General features: G+C 52.2%; 1 protein-coding gene across 1 annotated transcript in view; it reads right to left on the bottom strand.

Moving 5' to 3' along the window:
• Nucleotides 1-18,723, bottom strand: part of LOC139238017 (collagen alpha-1(XI) chain-like) — a 294,478-nt gene that overhangs the window by 72,908 nt on the left and 202,847 nt on the right. The window contains exons 35-41 of the mRNA XM_070867414.1: nt 17,821-17,865; nt 15,201-15,254; nt 10,426-10,479; nt 8,823-8,876; nt 5,420-5,527; nt 4,285-4,374; nt 2,794-2,847 (exon numbers count right to left, since the gene is read on the bottom strand). Of these exons, the coding sequence (XP_070723515.1) occupies nt 2,794-2,847; nt 4,285-4,374; nt 5,420-5,527; nt 8,823-8,876; nt 10,426-10,479; nt 15,201-15,254; nt 17,821-17,865 (459 nt within the window). The remainder of the gene's footprint in view (nt 1-2,793; nt 2,848-4,284; nt 4,375-5,419; nt 5,528-8,822; nt 8,877-10,425; nt 10,480-15,200; nt 15,255-17,820; nt 17,866-18,723) is intronic.

Consider the following 18,723-nt stretch of genomic DNA (forward strand, 5'->3'; position numbering starts at 1 on the left):
AAGAATTAGGAGCAGGAGTCGGCCATTCGGCCCCTCGAGCCTGCTCCACCATTCAATGGGATCATGGCCGATCTTCGACCTCAACTCCACTTTCCTGCCCGATCCCAATAGCCCTTTATTCCCTTAATATCCAAAAATCCAATTGTTCTCAGCCTTCAATATACTCAACGCCTGAGCCTCCATGGCCCTCTGGGGCAGAGAATTCCAAAGATTCACCCTCCTCTGAGTGAAGAAGTTTCTCCTCATCTCAGTCCTCAATGGCCAACCCCTTATTCTGAGACTGTGACCCCTGGTTCTAGACTCCCCAGTCTGTGGAAAACTAACAAGTCATCTCACAAGGTTACAGAGTTAAGAGCAAACTGGACCATCATTTAGGATTGGACCCGATGATTTAGTGGGTGGACACACATTGCAATATTGAGTCTACAGATCGGGATGGCTCCAGGGTCAATGGTTGGCCTATATTGAGTTACCTCAAGTTCAGCTGCCATGGTAATATGGGCAAGCCATTTGTATACCCCTAAGTGATGCTGCTATTGCCGGCCAGAGAGGAAACGATGGGGGTATTTACCCCCCCCACCCCCATCAATCGCGCCCAGAGCAGGAGCAAAGGTTAGTGAGAGGAAGAAAAAAGCGTATCTCCGTGCACCCTAAAGGATCATAGGAACAGGAGGTGGTCATTTAGCCCCTCGAGCCTGTTACCATAGCAACAGGAGGTGGTCATTTAGCCCCTCAAGCCTGTTACCATAGCAACAGGAGGAGGCCTATTCAGCCCCTCGAGCCTGTTACTAGAGGAGCAGGAGGAGGCCAATCAGCCCCTCAAGCCTGTTACCATAGGAACAGGAGGAGGCCTTTCATCCCCTCGAGCCTGCCACCACAGGAGCAGGAGGAGGCCCTTTCAGCCCCTCGAGCCTGTCACCACAGGAGCAGGAGGAGGCCATTAAGCCTCTCGAGCCTGTTACCATAGGAACAGGAGGAGGCCCATTCATCCCCTCGAGCCTGTTACCATAGGAACAGGAGGAGGCCCATTCATCCTCTCGAGCCTGTTACCATAGGAACAGGAGGAGACCATTCAGCCCCTTGAGCCTGTTACCATAGGAACAGGAGGAGGCCCATTTAGCCCCTTGAGCCTGTTCTGCCATTCAATGAGATCGAGGTTGATTTGTATCTTAACTCCATCCACCTGCCTTGCCTACAATTCCTTGTCTAGCAAACAATGGGAGCAGCGTGGAGGCGTACTACTGCAGGGAGCAGGGCAAGCTGGTGCAGGAGGGCGACGGCAGCGAAGAGTGACGTCATCAAGGTCCAGGTCGGTGATTGGAGCACGGGCAGGTGCAGCAGGGGCGGCGAGGTCAGGGCGAAGGAGCGGTGAGAGACTGCGGAGAGATGTATTCGGGGCCCAGGAGAGGCGTGAGTTCAGGGAACAGGGGCAGCACGGGCCCAGCCCACACTGCGATATGTGCGCGCACTGGGTCCGTGCAGCAGAGCAGGTCTCCAGTCATCCAGGTTAACCCTTGCCACTGGACCAAGACCTAGCTCTGTCAAGCCCGTGTGGTGGCTGGTGTGCAACGGTCACCCCACGTTAAAAAAATCCACGCACAGGCATCTTCCACCCCTTCAGGATGTCGTTCGGGATCCGGAATATTAGGTCCTTCATTGAAACACCTGTGAGCTCATCCCTTTTTGGTGTGGAAGCAAGTCATCCTCGCTTCGAGGGACCGCCTATGATGATGATGATATCAATCTCAGATTTATTAACTGAATGAGCGAGAGTTGCACACTTCGAACACCCTTTGTGTGAAGAAGTGTTTCCTTACTTCTCTCCTGAATGTCCTGGCTCTGATTTTAAGGTTCGGTCCTCTTGTCCTAGACTCCGCACCAGCAGGAAAAAGTTTCTCTCTATCTACCCTGTCAAATCCCTAAGAATCTCAATCGCATCACCCCTTAACCTTCGACATTCCAGGGAAGACAAGCCAAGGTTATGTTAATCTCGCCCTCATAATCCAAGCCTTGGGGCCCTGGTGACATCCTGGTGACCCTGCACTGTGCTCCCTTCCAAGCCCAACATATCCTTTCTAAGGTGTGGCCCTTTGAGAGGGAACACCCATTGCCAATTGGCTCGGAAGCATTGTCACGAGATCAAATCAAATATACTAATGTATAAAACACCAGTCGGGCCACAGCTGGAGTACTGCGTGCAGTTCTGGTCACCACATTACAGGAAGGATGTGATTGCACCAGAGAAGGTACAGAGGAGATTTACGAGGATGTTGCCGGGACTGGAAATTTTAGCGATGAGGAAAGATTGGATTAGGCTGGGTCTGTTTTCTTTGGAACAGGGAAGGCTGAGGGGAGACCTTATTGAGGTGTATAAAATTATGAGGGGCCTGGATAGAGTGGATAGGACGGACCTATTTCCCTCAGCAGAGGGGTCAACAACCAGGGGGCATAGATTTAAAGTAATTGGTGGGAGATTTAGAGGGGAGTTGAGGGGAAATTTCTTCACCCAGAGGGGGTGGTGGAGGTCTGGAACTCACTGCCTGAAAGGGTGGTAGAGACAGAAACCCTCACCACATTTAAAAAGTACTTGGATGTGCACCTGAAGTGCCGTAACCTGCAGGGCTACGGACCCAGAGCTGGAAAGTGGGATTAGGCTGGGTAGCTCTTGGTCGGCCGGCACGGACACGATGGGCCTCCTTCCGTGCTGTAAATTTCTATGATTCTGGGATAGGTCTGGCGTTGTTCAATCCCGGGAGAGGAGAACATGACCAAGAGACGATGTATCGCGCTTACCGTTGGACCGGGTGGGCCGATAGGACCCTCTGCTCCTTTCAATCCCGGGGGACCCTGCAGGAGGGAGAAGAACAAAGCTTGCTGATTATCCAGCTCGACACCAATCTGCAACAAATACTTTCAAATACATTTCAAAACTAAATGGGACCATGATAAAAGAGCTGCAGCATCAGAGACACCGAGAGAGCTGTGCCTACACAAATCTTGGACGATGGCAGGACAAATTCAGAAACAAAAAAAGTATACAGGATCCTTTGCTTCATAAACAGAAGAGTACAAAAGCAAGGAAGTGCTGCTGAACCGTCATAAAACACTGGTCAGGCCCCAGCTGGAGTATTGCGTTCGATTCCGGGCAGCGCACTTTAGAAAAGAAGTCAGAGCTTCAGAGAGGGCGAAGAGGAGATTTAACTATAATGGTACCAGGGATGAGAAGTTTGGGTTATCTGGAGAAGCTGGGGTTGTTCTCCTTAAGAGCAGAGAAGGTTGAGAGGAGATTTGGTAGAGGTGTTCAAAACCATGAAGGGTTTTGATAGAGTCAATAAGGAGAAACTGGCAGAAGGGTCAGTAACCAGAGGACACCGACTGAAGGTGATTGTCAAAAGAACCAGAGGGGCGGGTGAGATTTATTTTTTGTACACAGGCGGAGCAGGCTCAAGGGGCCGTAAGGCCTACTGCTCCTAAACTTTACCGTATGTTCTTATGATGCTAGTTTATGTTATATATGCAACCTATAGATATACTCTCTGTGTAGTCACACAAGATGGAGACTTGTTACCTGATGTACTTTCAATAAGGTTTACACTGTGTATATACTGTGCTGGCACCACTAGAGGGTGCAACTGATGGAGACCGGGGTTTCCTGCCCCTGTGGCAGAGGCTGTCCACCAGAGGGCACTACGGTGGGAGACCTGAGGGTCACCTGCATAGGTGTGCAGGGCCCAGTATAAAAGGCTGCCCACCATGCCTGTGCCTCACTCTGGAGTTACAATTAAAGGACCAAAGTCACTACAGTTTGAGTACAACACATTGCCTCGTGGAGTCATTCTTAAGTGCATTAGAGACATAACACAGTTTGTGTGTGAGCTCTTGCATTCATCAACGGACCGTGGGTCCAATGCTACGAATGTCGAACACACCGACAATCAAAAAGCTTCTACACTTGCAATGGAAACTCACTGGGGTGGCCAGACAGATCCAGGATTAGGTTCTCAAGGACGGTCATACAGAGATCAGCACAACTCCAAAATTGTCCTCAATCTGACCTCCAATGCAGCTGACCCAAAAATATGGGTGGCAAGCTGATTAGAATTGGTAGAAAGCGAGGCGGTCTTTGGGGCGGATGACTCGGACGCAGGCCGGCTTAACCTGTTTGCATGCCAAGTATCCGGATTGTCTGCAGCCAACTTCTTTCCCCGAGACCGAGGGTGTAGCTAAACCGAGGGCGCAATTTCCCAGCTGCAGCCCGTCTTTGCACAGCCGCTAGGGGCTTACCATTGCTCCTGGAAGTCCTCGTGCTCCGGCAAACCCCCGAATTCCAGACGGACCATGTTTCCCGGGAGAACCAAAGGGTCCTGGGTCTCCCTAGAAAGAAAAAGCAGCATTGAAATTTGCAGAAAATCGTTGGGAATGAAATTCAGTTTCTTTTTACTGTCTCAAACTTTCCCCGGGTGCCTTAAATAGAAGACAAGTTATAGACAACACTTGGTCCGGGCGATTGTCCTCGATTGGTTTCCGTCGTCCGAAGGGGTCGGCGAGGAATATTCCCCCCCCCACCCCCCCCCCCCAGTGTATTTTGTCCTTGTGCCAGCCGTGGCTCAGTGGGCAGCACACTCACCTCCGAGTCAGAGGGTTGTGGGTTCAAGTCCCACTGCAGAGACTTGAGCACAAACATCTAGGCTGACACTCCCAGTGCTGTACTGAGGGAGCGCCGCACTGTCGGAGGGGCAGTACTGAGGGAGCGCCGCACTGTCGGAGGGGCAGTACTGAGGGAGCGCCGCACTGTCGGAGGGGCAGTACTGAGGGAGCGCCGCATTGTCGGAGGGGCAGTACTGAGGGAGCGCCGCACTGTCGGAGGGGCAGTACTGAGGGAGCGCCACACTGCCTGAGGGGCAGTACTGAGGGAGCGCCGCACTGTCTGAGGGGCAGTACTGAGGGAGCGCCGCACTGTCGGAGGGGCAGTACTGAGGGAGCGCCGCACTGTCGGAGGGGCAGTACTGAGGGAGTGCTGCACTTGTCGGAGGGGCAGTACTGAGGGAGCGCTGCACTGTCGGAGGGTCAGTACTGAGGGAGCGCTGCACTGTCGGAGGGGCAGTATTGAGGGAGGGGCAGTACTGTCGGAGTGTTCTGGTACAGAGCTGCACGGGTGGACACCAGACTGTGGTGAACAAGCCCAGCCGGGGTTTTTGCAGTGGGGAAGCCACAGTTGGCTTCAGTTGACCTGGAGGATGGATAACAGGGATAGAACGGACTGTGTGTGGACATGTGTCGGGCAGTCGGAGGGTGAGCCCAGAATCGAGCTCCATGGAATGCGAAAGAGAAACACACTTCACAAACGGGTTTGCCGTTCCCAGAGTTCCAGTTTCCAGTGGAAAGTGCGTATGTCGCAGAGCACTGTCGGGGTGCCTACCTTCGCCCCTTCCTTCCCGGCAGTGCCCGGAATACCCTGCTCCCCGGGGGGTCCTGGGGCACCTGGATGTCCACGCTCCCCCATCGGCCCACTGTCACCAGAGGAACCCTAAACAGAGAAATGGGGACAAAAACGTCACTTCATCCACTTATTTTATAATTGAGCTTATTTTCCGCAAGCTTTCTTCCAGCCTGTACTTTCAATTAAAAATATCTGAATACACCGGCTGTATCAAACAGCCCCACTTACAGAATGTTCATTGATACTACAGGACTTACTGTGATGAAGTCCACCAATATTCATTAACGTTGAAGCACAGTCCGAGAGGGCAAACGTCACCAATGTTTATGGTTTAAAAATGTTTTAAACTCATTGTTAAAAACCCTGCCCACTACGGTAAGTTTATTTTAAACCATAATTTTTAAAACTTTTTTTTTTTTTTTAAATCAGAATTTTTTTTATAATACATAAATAACTAATTTAAATTAATAAAAATATGTGGCGTATTTTTTTCTATTTTTTATTAATGTTTTGTGTGTTTTGGGGGAGGTTTCTCAATCACAATAATGGCTACTCCAACTTACGGAGTTGCCATTATGATGAATGAGAATATACTACACTTGATTGGCTGCCCAGAGCCATGTGACTCCAGCTCCAGTCCTGCGCATGTCCTGACGTACACGCGCTGCAACGCGACGCGCAATCAGTGGAGGCCTCAGGACTGGGAACTCACGTGGGCACAGCAGCTTCAGGCAAGTGCGTTTCTTTATTTACCCGATCGGCGGCGGGAAGCAGCTGACCGGGATTTCTGGGCGGGTATGGCATTCCTTATTTGGGTGTTGTTATCCTGTCACACCTCTAGGTGGTGCCTCGATAGGCTTTCCCCATTATCAGCTGCCGGTCACACAGTCACACCTGCACATGCACAATTCTACCACTAGATGGCGAGGCAGCTCCCCATACATCGAACTGCAGCATCACCCATGCACTCCCAGGGAAACGTGCTTTGGACTGACCTTCTGTGGGTATCGCCACATCAGATCCACTCGCCTATTACAAACAGCATGTAGGGTACGTGCAGGCGTCACGCCACCAGACGCCAGGCCCCTAGACGCCAGGCCCCTAGACGTCACGTCCACAGACGCACCCCCCACCCGCCCAGACGTCACGGCCCCCCCCCCCCCACCCCAAGACATCACGACCCCCCCCCCAGAAGCCTCCCCCCCACAACCCCAGAAGCCTCACCCCCATCCCCCCCAACGTCACCCCCTCCCCCCCCCAGAAGCCTCGCCCTCCCACCCCCCCGTCACCCCCTCCCCCCCCCAGATGTCACCCCCTCCCCCCCCCAGATGTCACCCCCTCCCCCCCCCAGATGTCACGCCCCCCTCCCCCCCCCAGATGTCACGCCCCCCCCCCCAATGTCACGCCCCCCCTCCCCTCCAGGCGCCAGGCCCATCCCTCCCCCCAGACGTCACGCCTCTCCCCACCCCCCCCCCACCACAAGCGTCACGCCCCCCCCCTCTCCCCAGGCATCACGCCCCCCCCATCCCCCCCAGAAGTCACGCCCCCCCCCAGACATCATGCCGTCCTCCCCAGACGTCATGCCCCACTCCCCCCCCCCCCCGCCAAGATGTCATGCCTCGCTTTCCCCCGCCCCCCCCCCCCAGATGTCACGCCTCGCTTTCCCCCGCCCCCCCCCCCCCCAGATGTCACGCCCGCTCCCCGATGCCTGATTGTGCTGTGCCCCTGCCTGCATATGTAGCTCTCTAACTTAACACTCCGCTTTTTTCCAACAAGAATTTTAAGCCACATTTCCTCTCTCTCACTCTAATGCATTGTGCGTCGAATTTGGTGGTGGGCTAGCTGCGAACAATTCATTGTGGGGGTGACAATTGTCCCCCACTGACACAGAATGTGGGGGGGGGGGAATTGTCCCCCACTGACACAGAATGGGGGTGAGAATCGGCCCCCACTAACACAGAATGGGGGTGGGAATTGTCCCCCACTGACACAAAATGTGGGGGGGGAATTGTCCCCCACTGACACAGAATGTGGGGGGGAATTGTCCCCCACTGACACAGAATGTGGGGGGGAATCGTCCCCCACTGACACAGAATGGGGGTGAGAATTGTCCCCCACTGACACAGAATGTGGGGGGGGAATCGTCCCCCACTGACACAGAATGGGGGTGAGAATTGTCCCCCACTGACACAGAATGTGGGGGGGGAATCGTCCCCCACTGACATAGAAAGCTGCAGAAATACCAAGAGTGAAACTGATAAAAAAAGGTATATTTCTGAGGCAGATATACGTAAGGAACATGGCAGCTCACTCCCGCGCTTCACGTTTTGCCTGTCAATCCTCCTTTCCTCAGCCCCAATCTCACATCTTTGTTGCAAACGCAAAAAAGGTGGCCAATTTAGCGCCAATTCCGGCCAAATGAGGGTCAGCTTTGTGCTGTGGGTCTGGTGGTCGGTTGCTGAAACTCAGAGGGGGAGAAATTCAGTATCGCCCCGTTTGGGGGCGGTTACAGTCGGGAGACGCGAGACAGGAGCGCTAGGCGCTGAAGTCCCGGCCCCATCTCGGGCTACCGTTCCCCCCCCACCACCGCTCCCCGGGAGGAGGTGGACATTAAATCAAGCGTGACACTCCCTTCCTGGGGTGGTGCACACTGGGCCGTGTCCGAGGGGCCCGTCCCCCCGTGTAATGGTAGGGTCCCGCGCTGCCGAGGTTGCAAGGGACCGACCTGGAACACCGAGGGAGCCACGCGATCAGCCCCGGCTGAGCGATCGCGGCCCCGACCCCGCGAAGAAAACGGACCAGCGGCGGGAAGCCGAAGGTAAGTTTTTAGTTCTGTATTTTCCTCCCTCGGCCGCCTCGCCTTTAACCGCGCCCCCGGTAACAGCCGGCCGCCCGATCCGCGCCCCCTCCAACCGCCGTTGTTGTCGCCCGGCGCTACCACCGGGGGGGGGGGGGGGGCGCGGAAGTGAATTTCGGGTCCGGGGGAGAGGTAACGGGGCGATGCGCGCGCCATGATGACGTCACGATCTCCAGGTGTGGGGGATTGCCGGCCAACGCCTTGGCGCCAGCACTAAAACCCCCGCCCAATATGGCGGGAGGCGTTAATAGCGCCGCGCCCAGCCGTAAACTCATTTGCACCCTGGGACGCCAACGGAAACTAAAGACGCAAATGCACCCAATTTCTGCCCCGGAGACTTTCAGCAGCACCAGCGATTCAAGCACGGTTCCCAGAGGTTACGGCCGAGCGTTTAACCTGCCCTGCCCCTTTCCCTGGCAAATAAACTCATTTATTTTCCCCCAAACATTAGACCAATCCGATCCACGAGCGCCACCGCTGGAATCACCCGCCCGTTTCAGGCCGTCTCGGTGCTGCGCGGCTTACCTGGGGTCCAATAACTCCAGGGGGGCCTGGAGGGCCAGTCTTGCCCTGGAAACCCTGCAGAGAAGGAAAATAAGACTTTGAACCAAGCTTAGCCTGAAAGGGAACCCCAAGCATTAGTGCAGGTTGATCCGTTGGGAGAACTCAGCTGGACACCAGAGCCACAGTGGTTTGCTTTCTCGTTTCTTTGGGACATGAATGGAGATGGCAAACGAGGCAACACATCCCTCTGACATCACTCAGAAAAGCTGCTACATGGCATTGATCAACAGTGCAGAACAGTTTCTCCATTAGTGTCCAGGAAACAATACACACAGAGTCTGTGCTAAAAATCTCTCCAGGTCTCTCTTTTATTCTCTTATTAAGGTTGGGCCTGGGTAGACTATGCACAGTATCATTCAACCTATTGGTTCCCCTTAAAACAGGGTGCCCAATGGCTCACCGAGTTCTTTGTCTCAACTCTCAGATAAAAACCCTCCCCTCAGGGGTCTCATGTTTCTTCCCCACATCTTTCCTATTTACACTTTCTGAAGGCATTCACTCTTCCCATCTCCTCATCCTCCTAAATTGGGACTCAGACATGACGTTCTTGGCCTTCAGTTGACTGCACCGAGTCCCGCTCACCCATCACCCCCTGTGCTCGCTGCCCCGTGTCCTAACTCGCACCGAGTCCCGCTCACCCATCACCCCCTGTGCTCGCTGCCCCGTGTCCCAACTCGCACCGAGTCCCGCTCACCCATCACCCCCTGTGCTCGCTGCCCCGTGTCCTAACTCGCACCGAGTCCCGTTCGCCCATCACCCCCTGTGCTCGCTGCTCCGTGTCCTAACTCGCACCAAGTCCCGCTCACCCATCACCCTCTGCGTTGGCTCCCGGTTAAGCAACGCCTCGATTTCAAAATTATCATCCTTGTTTACAAATCCCTCCATGGTCTCGCCCCTCCCTATCTCTGTAATCCCCTCCAGCCCCACAACCCCCCCCCCCCCCCCCTGAGATGTCTGCACTCCTCTAATTCTGCCCTCTTGAGCATCCCTGATTATAATCGCTCCACCATCGGTGGCCGTGCCTTCTGTTGCCTGGGCCCCAAGCTCTGGAACTCCCTCCCTAAACCTCTCCACCTCTCTACCTCTCTTTCCTCCTTTAACACGCTCCTTAAAACCTACCTCTTTGACCGAGCTTTTGGTCACCTGCCCTAATTTCTCCTTACACGGCTCAGTGCCAAATTTGTTGTCACGTAACACTCCTGTGAAGCGCCTTGGGACGTTTCACTATGTTAAAGGCGCTAGATAAATGCAAGTTGATGCACACAGCAGGTATTAAGAAGCATTCACCCCTCCACCTCAGGGACACAGCCTTGTTCCATTAGGACCTAGTAGAACCGACAATACGAAAGGTGCAACTGGAGGTAGAGGCTGCCATCTTCTCGGGTCATGGGCAGGAGACACTCAGCCCACCTGTATCGACAGGGCCTCCTCAACCATGGGGGCTGTGTGCTCTGTCCTGTGCGCTGTGAGGAACAGTGGATGGGAAACTTCCCTGCCGTTAGCCCTTGCGGTCCCGAGGACATCTCACGCGGCAGATTAAATAAAAAAACATTGCAATACTTACAGGCTCGCCACGTTGTCCAGGGTGTCCTGGAATCCCATCCTTTCCAGCAGGTCCCTGAAGAGATTACAAGAGTCATTAATATGAAGCAACATCCTCCATATTATTCACCAGCCCCAAATATCGACTCAAAATCGTCCTCAAGATCACAAGACGGGTTTGGGGGAAGGAGTCCCTTCAATCCATTTTACGTCACTGAACTCTCACTTCAACCTTGCCCCTGAGGAAAAGGTCTTCGCGGAGAAGAAGCATCGTCTCAGAGGACGGGGACATTATTAACTCTCCTCGCTCCTCCCATAATAATTACATCGAGGCTACAGCTCAGAAACAGGCCATTGGGCCCAAGGGCTCGGTGCCGGTGTTTATGCTCCACACCAGCCCCCTCCCACCCCTCTTCATCTCACCCCATCAGCACATCCTTCTATTCCTTTCTTCTCCATGTGTTTATCCAGCTTAAATACATCGATACTATTCGCCTCAACCCCTCCCTGTGGCAGCGAGTTCCACATTCTCACCCCTCTCTGGGTCAGGAAGTTTCTCCTGAATTCCCCATTGGGTGAATTGGTGACTATCTTGAATTGATAGCCTCTAGTTTTGGTCTTCCTCACAACAGAAACATCTTCTCTACATCTACCCTGTCGAACCCTTTCATAATTGTAAAGACCTCTATTAGGCCACCCTTCAAGCCTTCTCTTTTCTAGAGAAAGGAGACCCTGGCTGTTCAGAAGAACATAAGAAATAGGAGCAGGAGTTGGCCATACGGCCCCTCGAGCCTGCTCCGCCATTCAATAAGATCGTGGCTGATCTGATCTTGGCCTCAACTCCACTTTCCTGCCCGCTCCCCATAACTCTCGACTTCCCTGTAGTTCAAAAATCTGTCTATCCCCGCCTTCAATATATATTCAGTGACCCAGCCTCCACAGCTCTCCGGGGCAGAGAATTCCACAGATTCACGACCCTCTGAGAGAAGAAATTCTTCCTCATCTCCATTTTAAATGGGCGACCCCTTATTCTGAAACTATGCCCCCTAGTTCCAGATTCCCCCACGAGGGGAAACATCCTCTCTGCATCTACCCTGTCCAGCCCCCCTCAGAATCTTATATCTTCAATCTTTCCTGATAGTTACCTCTATCCTATAACCCACCTCCTATTGGTTCAGGAGGAGTTGTGAGCCATGAAGTGGTTTACAAGTTTTCAGCAAAGTCATATGGAGACATGTAATTGTGAAAGAGAGTGGAAAATATGCATTTATTTGAAATACGCTCGAATGTAGTCCCATGAGTTAAAGCCTTTCAAGCCTCATTCATTTAGTTGAACAATTTTGATGTCTCTCAGGCTCGTTTGTCAATGTATTTGTGCCCGTCTCATTCATTTAAACTTTATTCCAAGGGTCCTTTTTTGGTTCAATCGGTTCGGAATTTTTTCAATCAGTTTTGCCTTTGAACAGCCTGAAAGCAGACAGGCTTGGTCAGAACTACAAGAGTTAGTGACAAGACTTCCTCCTGAAGGTCGTTTATATTTTGGTTTCATTACTTTTTCTAGTGCACTGCTCCTTTTCCCGCACTCATCGTAGAGGCAACATCCCCATCCGACCACTTCCTTCCTGGACCGCGACCGGAATAATCTCAAAACTGGTGCTGGGACCTATTCAAGAGCAGCCCTGGTCGATTCTTCCCCTATCCCAGAGGCAACCACTTCACCCGCACAGCCACAAACAAAGATGACTGCGATGGATGAACAGCATGTGTCAAATTGACGGCACAGACTCACATCTTTTCTTTATAAATTAATTCACCGGATGTGGGCGTCGCTGGCAAGGCCGGCATTTATTGCCCCTCCCTAACTGCCCCTCGAGAAGGTGGTGGTGAGCCGCCTTATACAACGGAGTGTCTCGCTGGGCCATTTCAGAGGGGCAGTTCACAGTCAACCACATTGCTGTGGGTCTGGAGTCACATATAGGCCCAGACCGGGTAAGGACGACAGATTTCCTTCCCACAAAGGACATTAGTGAACCAGATGGGTTTTTAACGACAATCCGGTAGTTTCACGGGGCTCAATTTTCCCCAAAGCATTTTTTTTGCCGTACTTGAAGAGTTACGCCCGATTTTTTGGGGCCCCAAGTCCCATCTGCTGCGCCGATTTCCTTAACGCTACGGAAGGTTTTTCCTCAAGAGGCCTAATCAGAACTGGAGTAACTCTTAGCTGGCCAAACTTCCCTATAAATGGCCAGAAGCGGCGTAGGTCTCTGGTTACACCCACTTTGGCTGAAAAAACTGACTTAAAAAAAATCGTAACTAACTGAGTTATGCCGGTGCAAATTGATTGGGGAAACTGTGCTTTTTCAACTTAGGCCAAAAAGAGCAGCCTGCTCCGGAAATACGGCGCAAATGACTGGGAATATTGAGCCCACGGTCACCATTACGGACACGAGCTTTTTAATTCCAAATATATTTAATTAACTGAATTTAAATTCCCCAGCTGCCGTGGTGGGATTTGAACTCGGGTCTCTGGAGCATTAGACCAGGCCTCTGGATTACTAGTACAGCCACCACGCTACCCTTCCCAACACTCCGCCATCCAGTGTTGCACCACACTAAGACAGAGCGCACTAGCCACAGGGAAGTGGGAGAAGCATTTTGTCCTCCCTCCCCCAATATGAATGAATGCATTTCCCCCTCGATGGAGAGGACACGATATCCCCTCCCATGGACACCTGGCGATCGATTCTGGACAATGTTAGTTCCCGGTCAAAGATCGGCAAACACATCCTGCGCTGGATGCTGAAGAGAAAATATGAAGAGAGAGTACAAGAGCAGGGAGGTTTTACTGCAGTTGTACAGGGCCTTGGTGAGGCCTCACCTGGAATATTGTGTTCAGTTTTGGTCTCCTAATCTGAGGAAGGACATTCTTGCTATTGAGGGAGTGCAGCGAAGGTTCACCAGACTGATTCCCAGGATGGCAGGGCTGACATATGAAGAAAGACTGGATCAATTAGGCTTATATTCACTGGAATTTAGAAGAATGAGAGGGGATCTCATAGAAACATATAAAATTCTGATGGGATTGGACAGGTTAGATTTAGGAAGAATGTTCCCAATGTTGGGGAAGTCTAGAACCAGGAGTCACAGTCTAAGGATAAGGGGTAAGCCATTTAGGACCGAGATGAGGAGAAACTTCTTCACTCAGAGAGTTGTTAACCTGTGAAATTCTCTACCGCAGAGAGTTGTTGATGCCAGTTCGTTACATATATTCAAGAGGGAGTTAGATATGGCCCTTGGTCTTGGACCTGGCCTGGAGATGGTGAAGGTTGAACAGCTTCCCACTGGTTCTGTAGTTTAGCTCCACTCAAGCGGGGAGCTTATCAACTGTGAGGTGGTGCATGGCAGCGAGGAAGATTGAGAAGAGGTTTGGGGCGATAACGCAGCCCTGCTTGACCCCGGTCTGGACATGAATTGGGTCTGTGATGGATCCGTTGGTAAGGATCACGGCCTGCATGTCTCTGTCGTCAAGTTACAGTACGCGGAAGATGCCTGCGATGTGCACACACAGAGACTGAACTCCAGGACATAGTCAACGTATTTACCGAGGCGTATGAAAGCATGGGCCTTATGCTAAACATTAGTAAGACAAAGGTCCTACACCAGCCTGTCCTCACTGCAGAGCACTGCCCCCCAAACATCAAGATTCACTGCGTGGCCCTGGACAACGTGGACCACTTCCCCTATCTCGGGAGCCTCCTATCAACAAGAGCAGGCATTGATGATGAGATCCAACACCGCCTCTAGTGCGCCAGTGCAGCCTTCGGCCGCCTGAGGAAAAGAGTGTCTGAAGATCAGTCCCTCAAAATTGTCACCAAGCTCATGGTCTACAGGGCTGTAGGAATACTGGCCCTCCTGTATGGCTCAGAGACATGGGCCATGTACAATAGACACCTCAAGTCGCAGGAGAAATACCACCAACGATGTCTCCGTAAGATCCTACAATCCCCTGGGAGGACAGACGCACCAACGTTAGCGTCCTCGTCCTGGCCAACATCCCCAGCATCGAAGCACTGACCACACTCGATCAGCTCCGCTGGGCAGGGCCTCATGTATCTGGCATGCCAGACATGAGACTCCCAAAGCAAGCGCTCTACTCGGAACTCGTCCACGGCAAACGAGCCAAAGGCGGGCAGAGGAAGTGTTACAAGGACACCCTCAAAGCCTCCCTGATAAAGTGCGACATCCCCACCGACAGCTGGGAGTCCCTGGCCCAAGACCACCCTAAGTGGAGGAAGTGCATTCGGGAGGGCGCTGAGCTCCTCGAGTCTCGTCGCCGAGAGCGTGCAGAAATCAAGCGCAGGCAGCAGAAGGAGCGTGCGGCAAACCAGTCCCACCCTCCCCTTCCCTCAACCACTGTCTGTCCCACCTGTGACAGAGACTGTGGTTCCCGTATTGGACTGTTCAGCCACCTAAGGACTCATGCTAAGAGTGGAAGCAAGTCTTCCTCGACCCTGAGGGACTGCCTATGATGAGATATAGCCCTTACGGCTAAAGGGGTATGGAGAGAAACAGGAAAGGGGTACTGAGGTGAATGATCAGCCATGATCTTATTGAATGGTGGTGCAGGCTCCAAGGGCCGAATGGCCTACTCCTGCACCTATTTTTTCTGTTTCTGTTTCGAAGGCTCTAGACTGGGGTTCACACTCGGCTCGCTCAGCCGAGAAACCAGAAGACTTGAAAACTTCTCCTCCACCACCCCCTTTCTAAATAAACCGAAACAGAGGCAACGATACTCACCGGAGGGCCTTTCGGACCTGGGAATCCACTCTGCCCCTGAGGTCCTGGTGGTCCCTGAAATAAAGAGAAGACACCATCAGCTTTGGCAAAGCAGAATTCTCACTGTGATCGCACTGTGTAGAGCAGTTAATGCACCCCGCGCAATCAGACTATAACTCAACATCACATCACGCCTCGAAGGAGTTGCACGTTTCAAGGGGTCTTCAAGGTACTCACAGCTGGACAGAACATCTCAAGTGTTCCCTCCCCCCCCTCCCCTGGCTGGTCTGCGACACATGTTAACCAATTCTTGTACACCTCGGCAATAGCTCAAATCAGCAAAAATGTCATTCGAGGTGGATCTCCAACAGAGGGCGAGGTTACAAATTTTGGACGGCGGGATCACAAATCGCGGGCAATGAGTTTGAAAGTCACAAATGCAAATTGGGCAGTTGTCATGACATAACAAACTATGAACCCGTTTAGGAACAAGGCTGAATTAAAATCAATGTCGGTTTGATAATCTTTCCTCTTCCCCCTTACAGAGAGAGCACACACTAAGCACGGTGAGCAATTATGGTGGCGGTTTCTTAGCATTGTGTATCTTCACACAAGAATTAGGAGCAGGAGTCGGCCATTCGGCCCCTCGAGCCTGCTCCGCCATTCAGTGAGATCATGGCTGATCTTCGACCTCAACTCCACTTTCCTGCACTATCCCCATATCCCTCGATTCTCTTAATATCCAAAAATCTATCGATCTCAGCCTTGAATATACTCAAAGACTGAGCCTCCACAGCCCTCTGGGGCAGAGAATTCGAAAGATTCACCACCCTCTGAGTGAAGAAATTTCTCCTCATCTCAGTCCTAAATGGCCGACCCCTTATCCTGAGACTGTGACCCCTGGTTCTAGACTCTCCAGCCCGGGGGGAAACATCCTCCCTGCATCTACCTTGTCAAGCCTTGTTATTTCATGTTCAAGTGTTTATCTAATCCCTCTTAAACATAATGATTGGCTCAGTTACAATTGCCAGTGGCAGGAACTAATAACGCTCGGCTTTATATTGAACTTGTTCAATTTATTTCAGAGGTCCTTGTAATTCAAAATTGAACGGCAATGTTTTATTGAGGTCTAGAGTAACTTCACATTAACAGTTTCACAGTGAGCTTGCAGACTGAGTGAACTCAGTCATAGTCTGACTGTATGTCAAATTGCTAAATTGGTAAGAATTATTGAGAGCATTTCTAATTTCCCCTGCTCAAACTGATATATCATTGCATGGGACACTCGACGAGGGAGGGTAGATAGAAAGAATATTTTTTTGGCCAGCAGACTGACCCAAGAGATTGCAAATTGAGGCAGCCTTGAGCAACGTTCCGTGTGAACTGCGCTCAATTCTGCACAGCATGTTTCTTTTAATGTCCTGCTCACCCATCACCCCCTGTGCTCGTTGCCCCGTGTCCTAACTCGCACCAAGTCCCGTTCACCCATCACCCTCTGTGCTCGCTGCCCCATGTCCTAACTCGCACCAAGTCCCGTTCACCCATCACCCCCTGTGCTCGCTGCCCCATGTCCTAACTCGCACCAAGTCTCGCTCACCCATCACCCTCTGTGCTCGCTGCCCCATGTCCTAACTCGCACCAAGTCCCGTTCACCCATCACCCCCTGTGCTCGCTGCCCCATGTCCTAACTCGCACCAAGTCTCGCTCACCCATCAACCCCTGTGCTCGCTGACCAACATTGGCTTCTGGTTAAGCAACGCCTCGATTTCAAAATTCTCATCCTTGATTTCAAATCCCTCCATGGCCCTTGCCCCTCTCTATCTCTGTAATCTCCTCCAACCCAGAGATGTCTGCGCTTCTCTAATTCTGCCCTCTTGAGCATCCCTGATTATAATCACTCCACCATCGGTGGCCATGCCTTCTGTTGCCTGGGCCCCAAGCTCTGGAACTCCCTCCCTAAACCTCACCGCCTCTCTACCTCTCTACCTCTCTACCTCTCTTTCCCCCTTGAAGACGGTCCTTAAAGCCAACTTCTTTGACCAAGCTTTTGGTCACCTGCGCTAACAGTCACTGAGGAAACTCTGTTGGAGTCATGTAGAACGTATGGCACAGAAACAGACCATTGGGCCCAACGGCTCCGTGCCGGTGTTTATGCTCCACACCAGCCCCCTCCCACCCCTCTTCATCTCACCCCATCAGCACATCCTTCTATCCCTTTCTCCCTCGTGTGTTTATCCAGCCTCGCCTTAAATACATCGATACTATTCACCTCAACCCCTCCCCCTGTGGCAGCGAGTTCCACATTCTCACCCCTCTCTGGGTAAAGAAGTTTCTCCTGAATCCCCCATTGGATTTATTAGTGACTACCTTATATTGATGACTCTTAGTTTTCAACTCCCCACAACTACCCTCTCATGATTTCAAAGACTTCCATGGAGGTCACCCTAATATTTTTTCTAGAGAAAAGGAACATCAGCCTGTTCAGCCTTTCCTGTTGGATATAACCGCTCAGTTCTGGTATAATTCTCTTGTGCAGCTTCTCCAGTGCCTCTATACCATTTTGCGATAGGGAGACTAGAACTGTGCACAGTGCTCCAAGTACTTCTCGGGTGAGGATATGTTTCCAGAGTCAAGGCCTTACCTTTTCACCGGGAATACCTTGTGGGCCATCATTACCAGCATTTCCCTAAAGAGAAAGAAGATCGTCGTTAGCGGGCAGAGGCGAACGTGAAGCACGAACGGCAGACAGTGTCAGACCCACAATCCTTCACACCAGCCAACTCGCCGTCAAGTGCAGGTTGACGTCACTGCGGCGAAGCTTTGAGTGGGGGGTCCCACTGTCGCAACAATAAGGGGAGGGAAAGAGAATAGGGAAGGTCACGTAATGCCACTCTTGCGCACGTTCTTCACCGATAAGGGAATAAGGGGTTGGAGCGTGGGCAGGTACAGCAGGAGCGGCGAGAGATTGTAGAGGAACCTGATCGGGGCCCGGGAGAGGCGTGAGTTCGGGGCCCAGGGGCAGCACGGGCCCAGCCCACACTGCGATATGTGCGCGCACTAGATCCATGCAGCAGAGCAGGTCTCCAGTTGTCTTGGTTAACCCTTGCCACTGGACCAAGACCTAGCTCTGTCAAGCCCGTGTGGTGGCTGGTGTGCAACGGCCACCCCACGTTAAAAAAATCCACCCACAGGCATCTTCCACCCTTCAGGATGTAGTTCGGGATCCGGAATATTAGGTCCTTCATTGAAACACCTGTGAACTCATCCTTTTTTGGCTGGAAGCAAGTCATCGTCGTTTCGAGGGACTGCCTATCATGATGATAAGGAGCGGGCAGGGAAGTGGACCTGAATCCATGATTGGGATCAGCCATGATCGTATTAAATGGCGGAGTAGGCTCGAGGGGCCATGTGGCCTACTCCTGCTCCTATTTCTTATGTTCTTATGTTCCAACAGCTGGCTTCAAAGTCCCAGGATTGTGTGACTGACCTGCCTTGTGACCATATTGTAGAGCAGACAATCATATTCCGCAGCTACAAGCAGCAA

Source organism: Pristiophorus japonicus, chromosome 24 (assembly GCF_044704955.1).
Source record: "Pristiophorus japonicus isolate sPriJap1 chromosome 24, sPriJap1.hap1, whole genome shotgun sequence".
Lineage (NCBI taxonomy): Eukaryota > Metazoa > Chordata > Chondrichthyes > Pristiophoridae > Pristiophorus > Pristiophorus japonicus.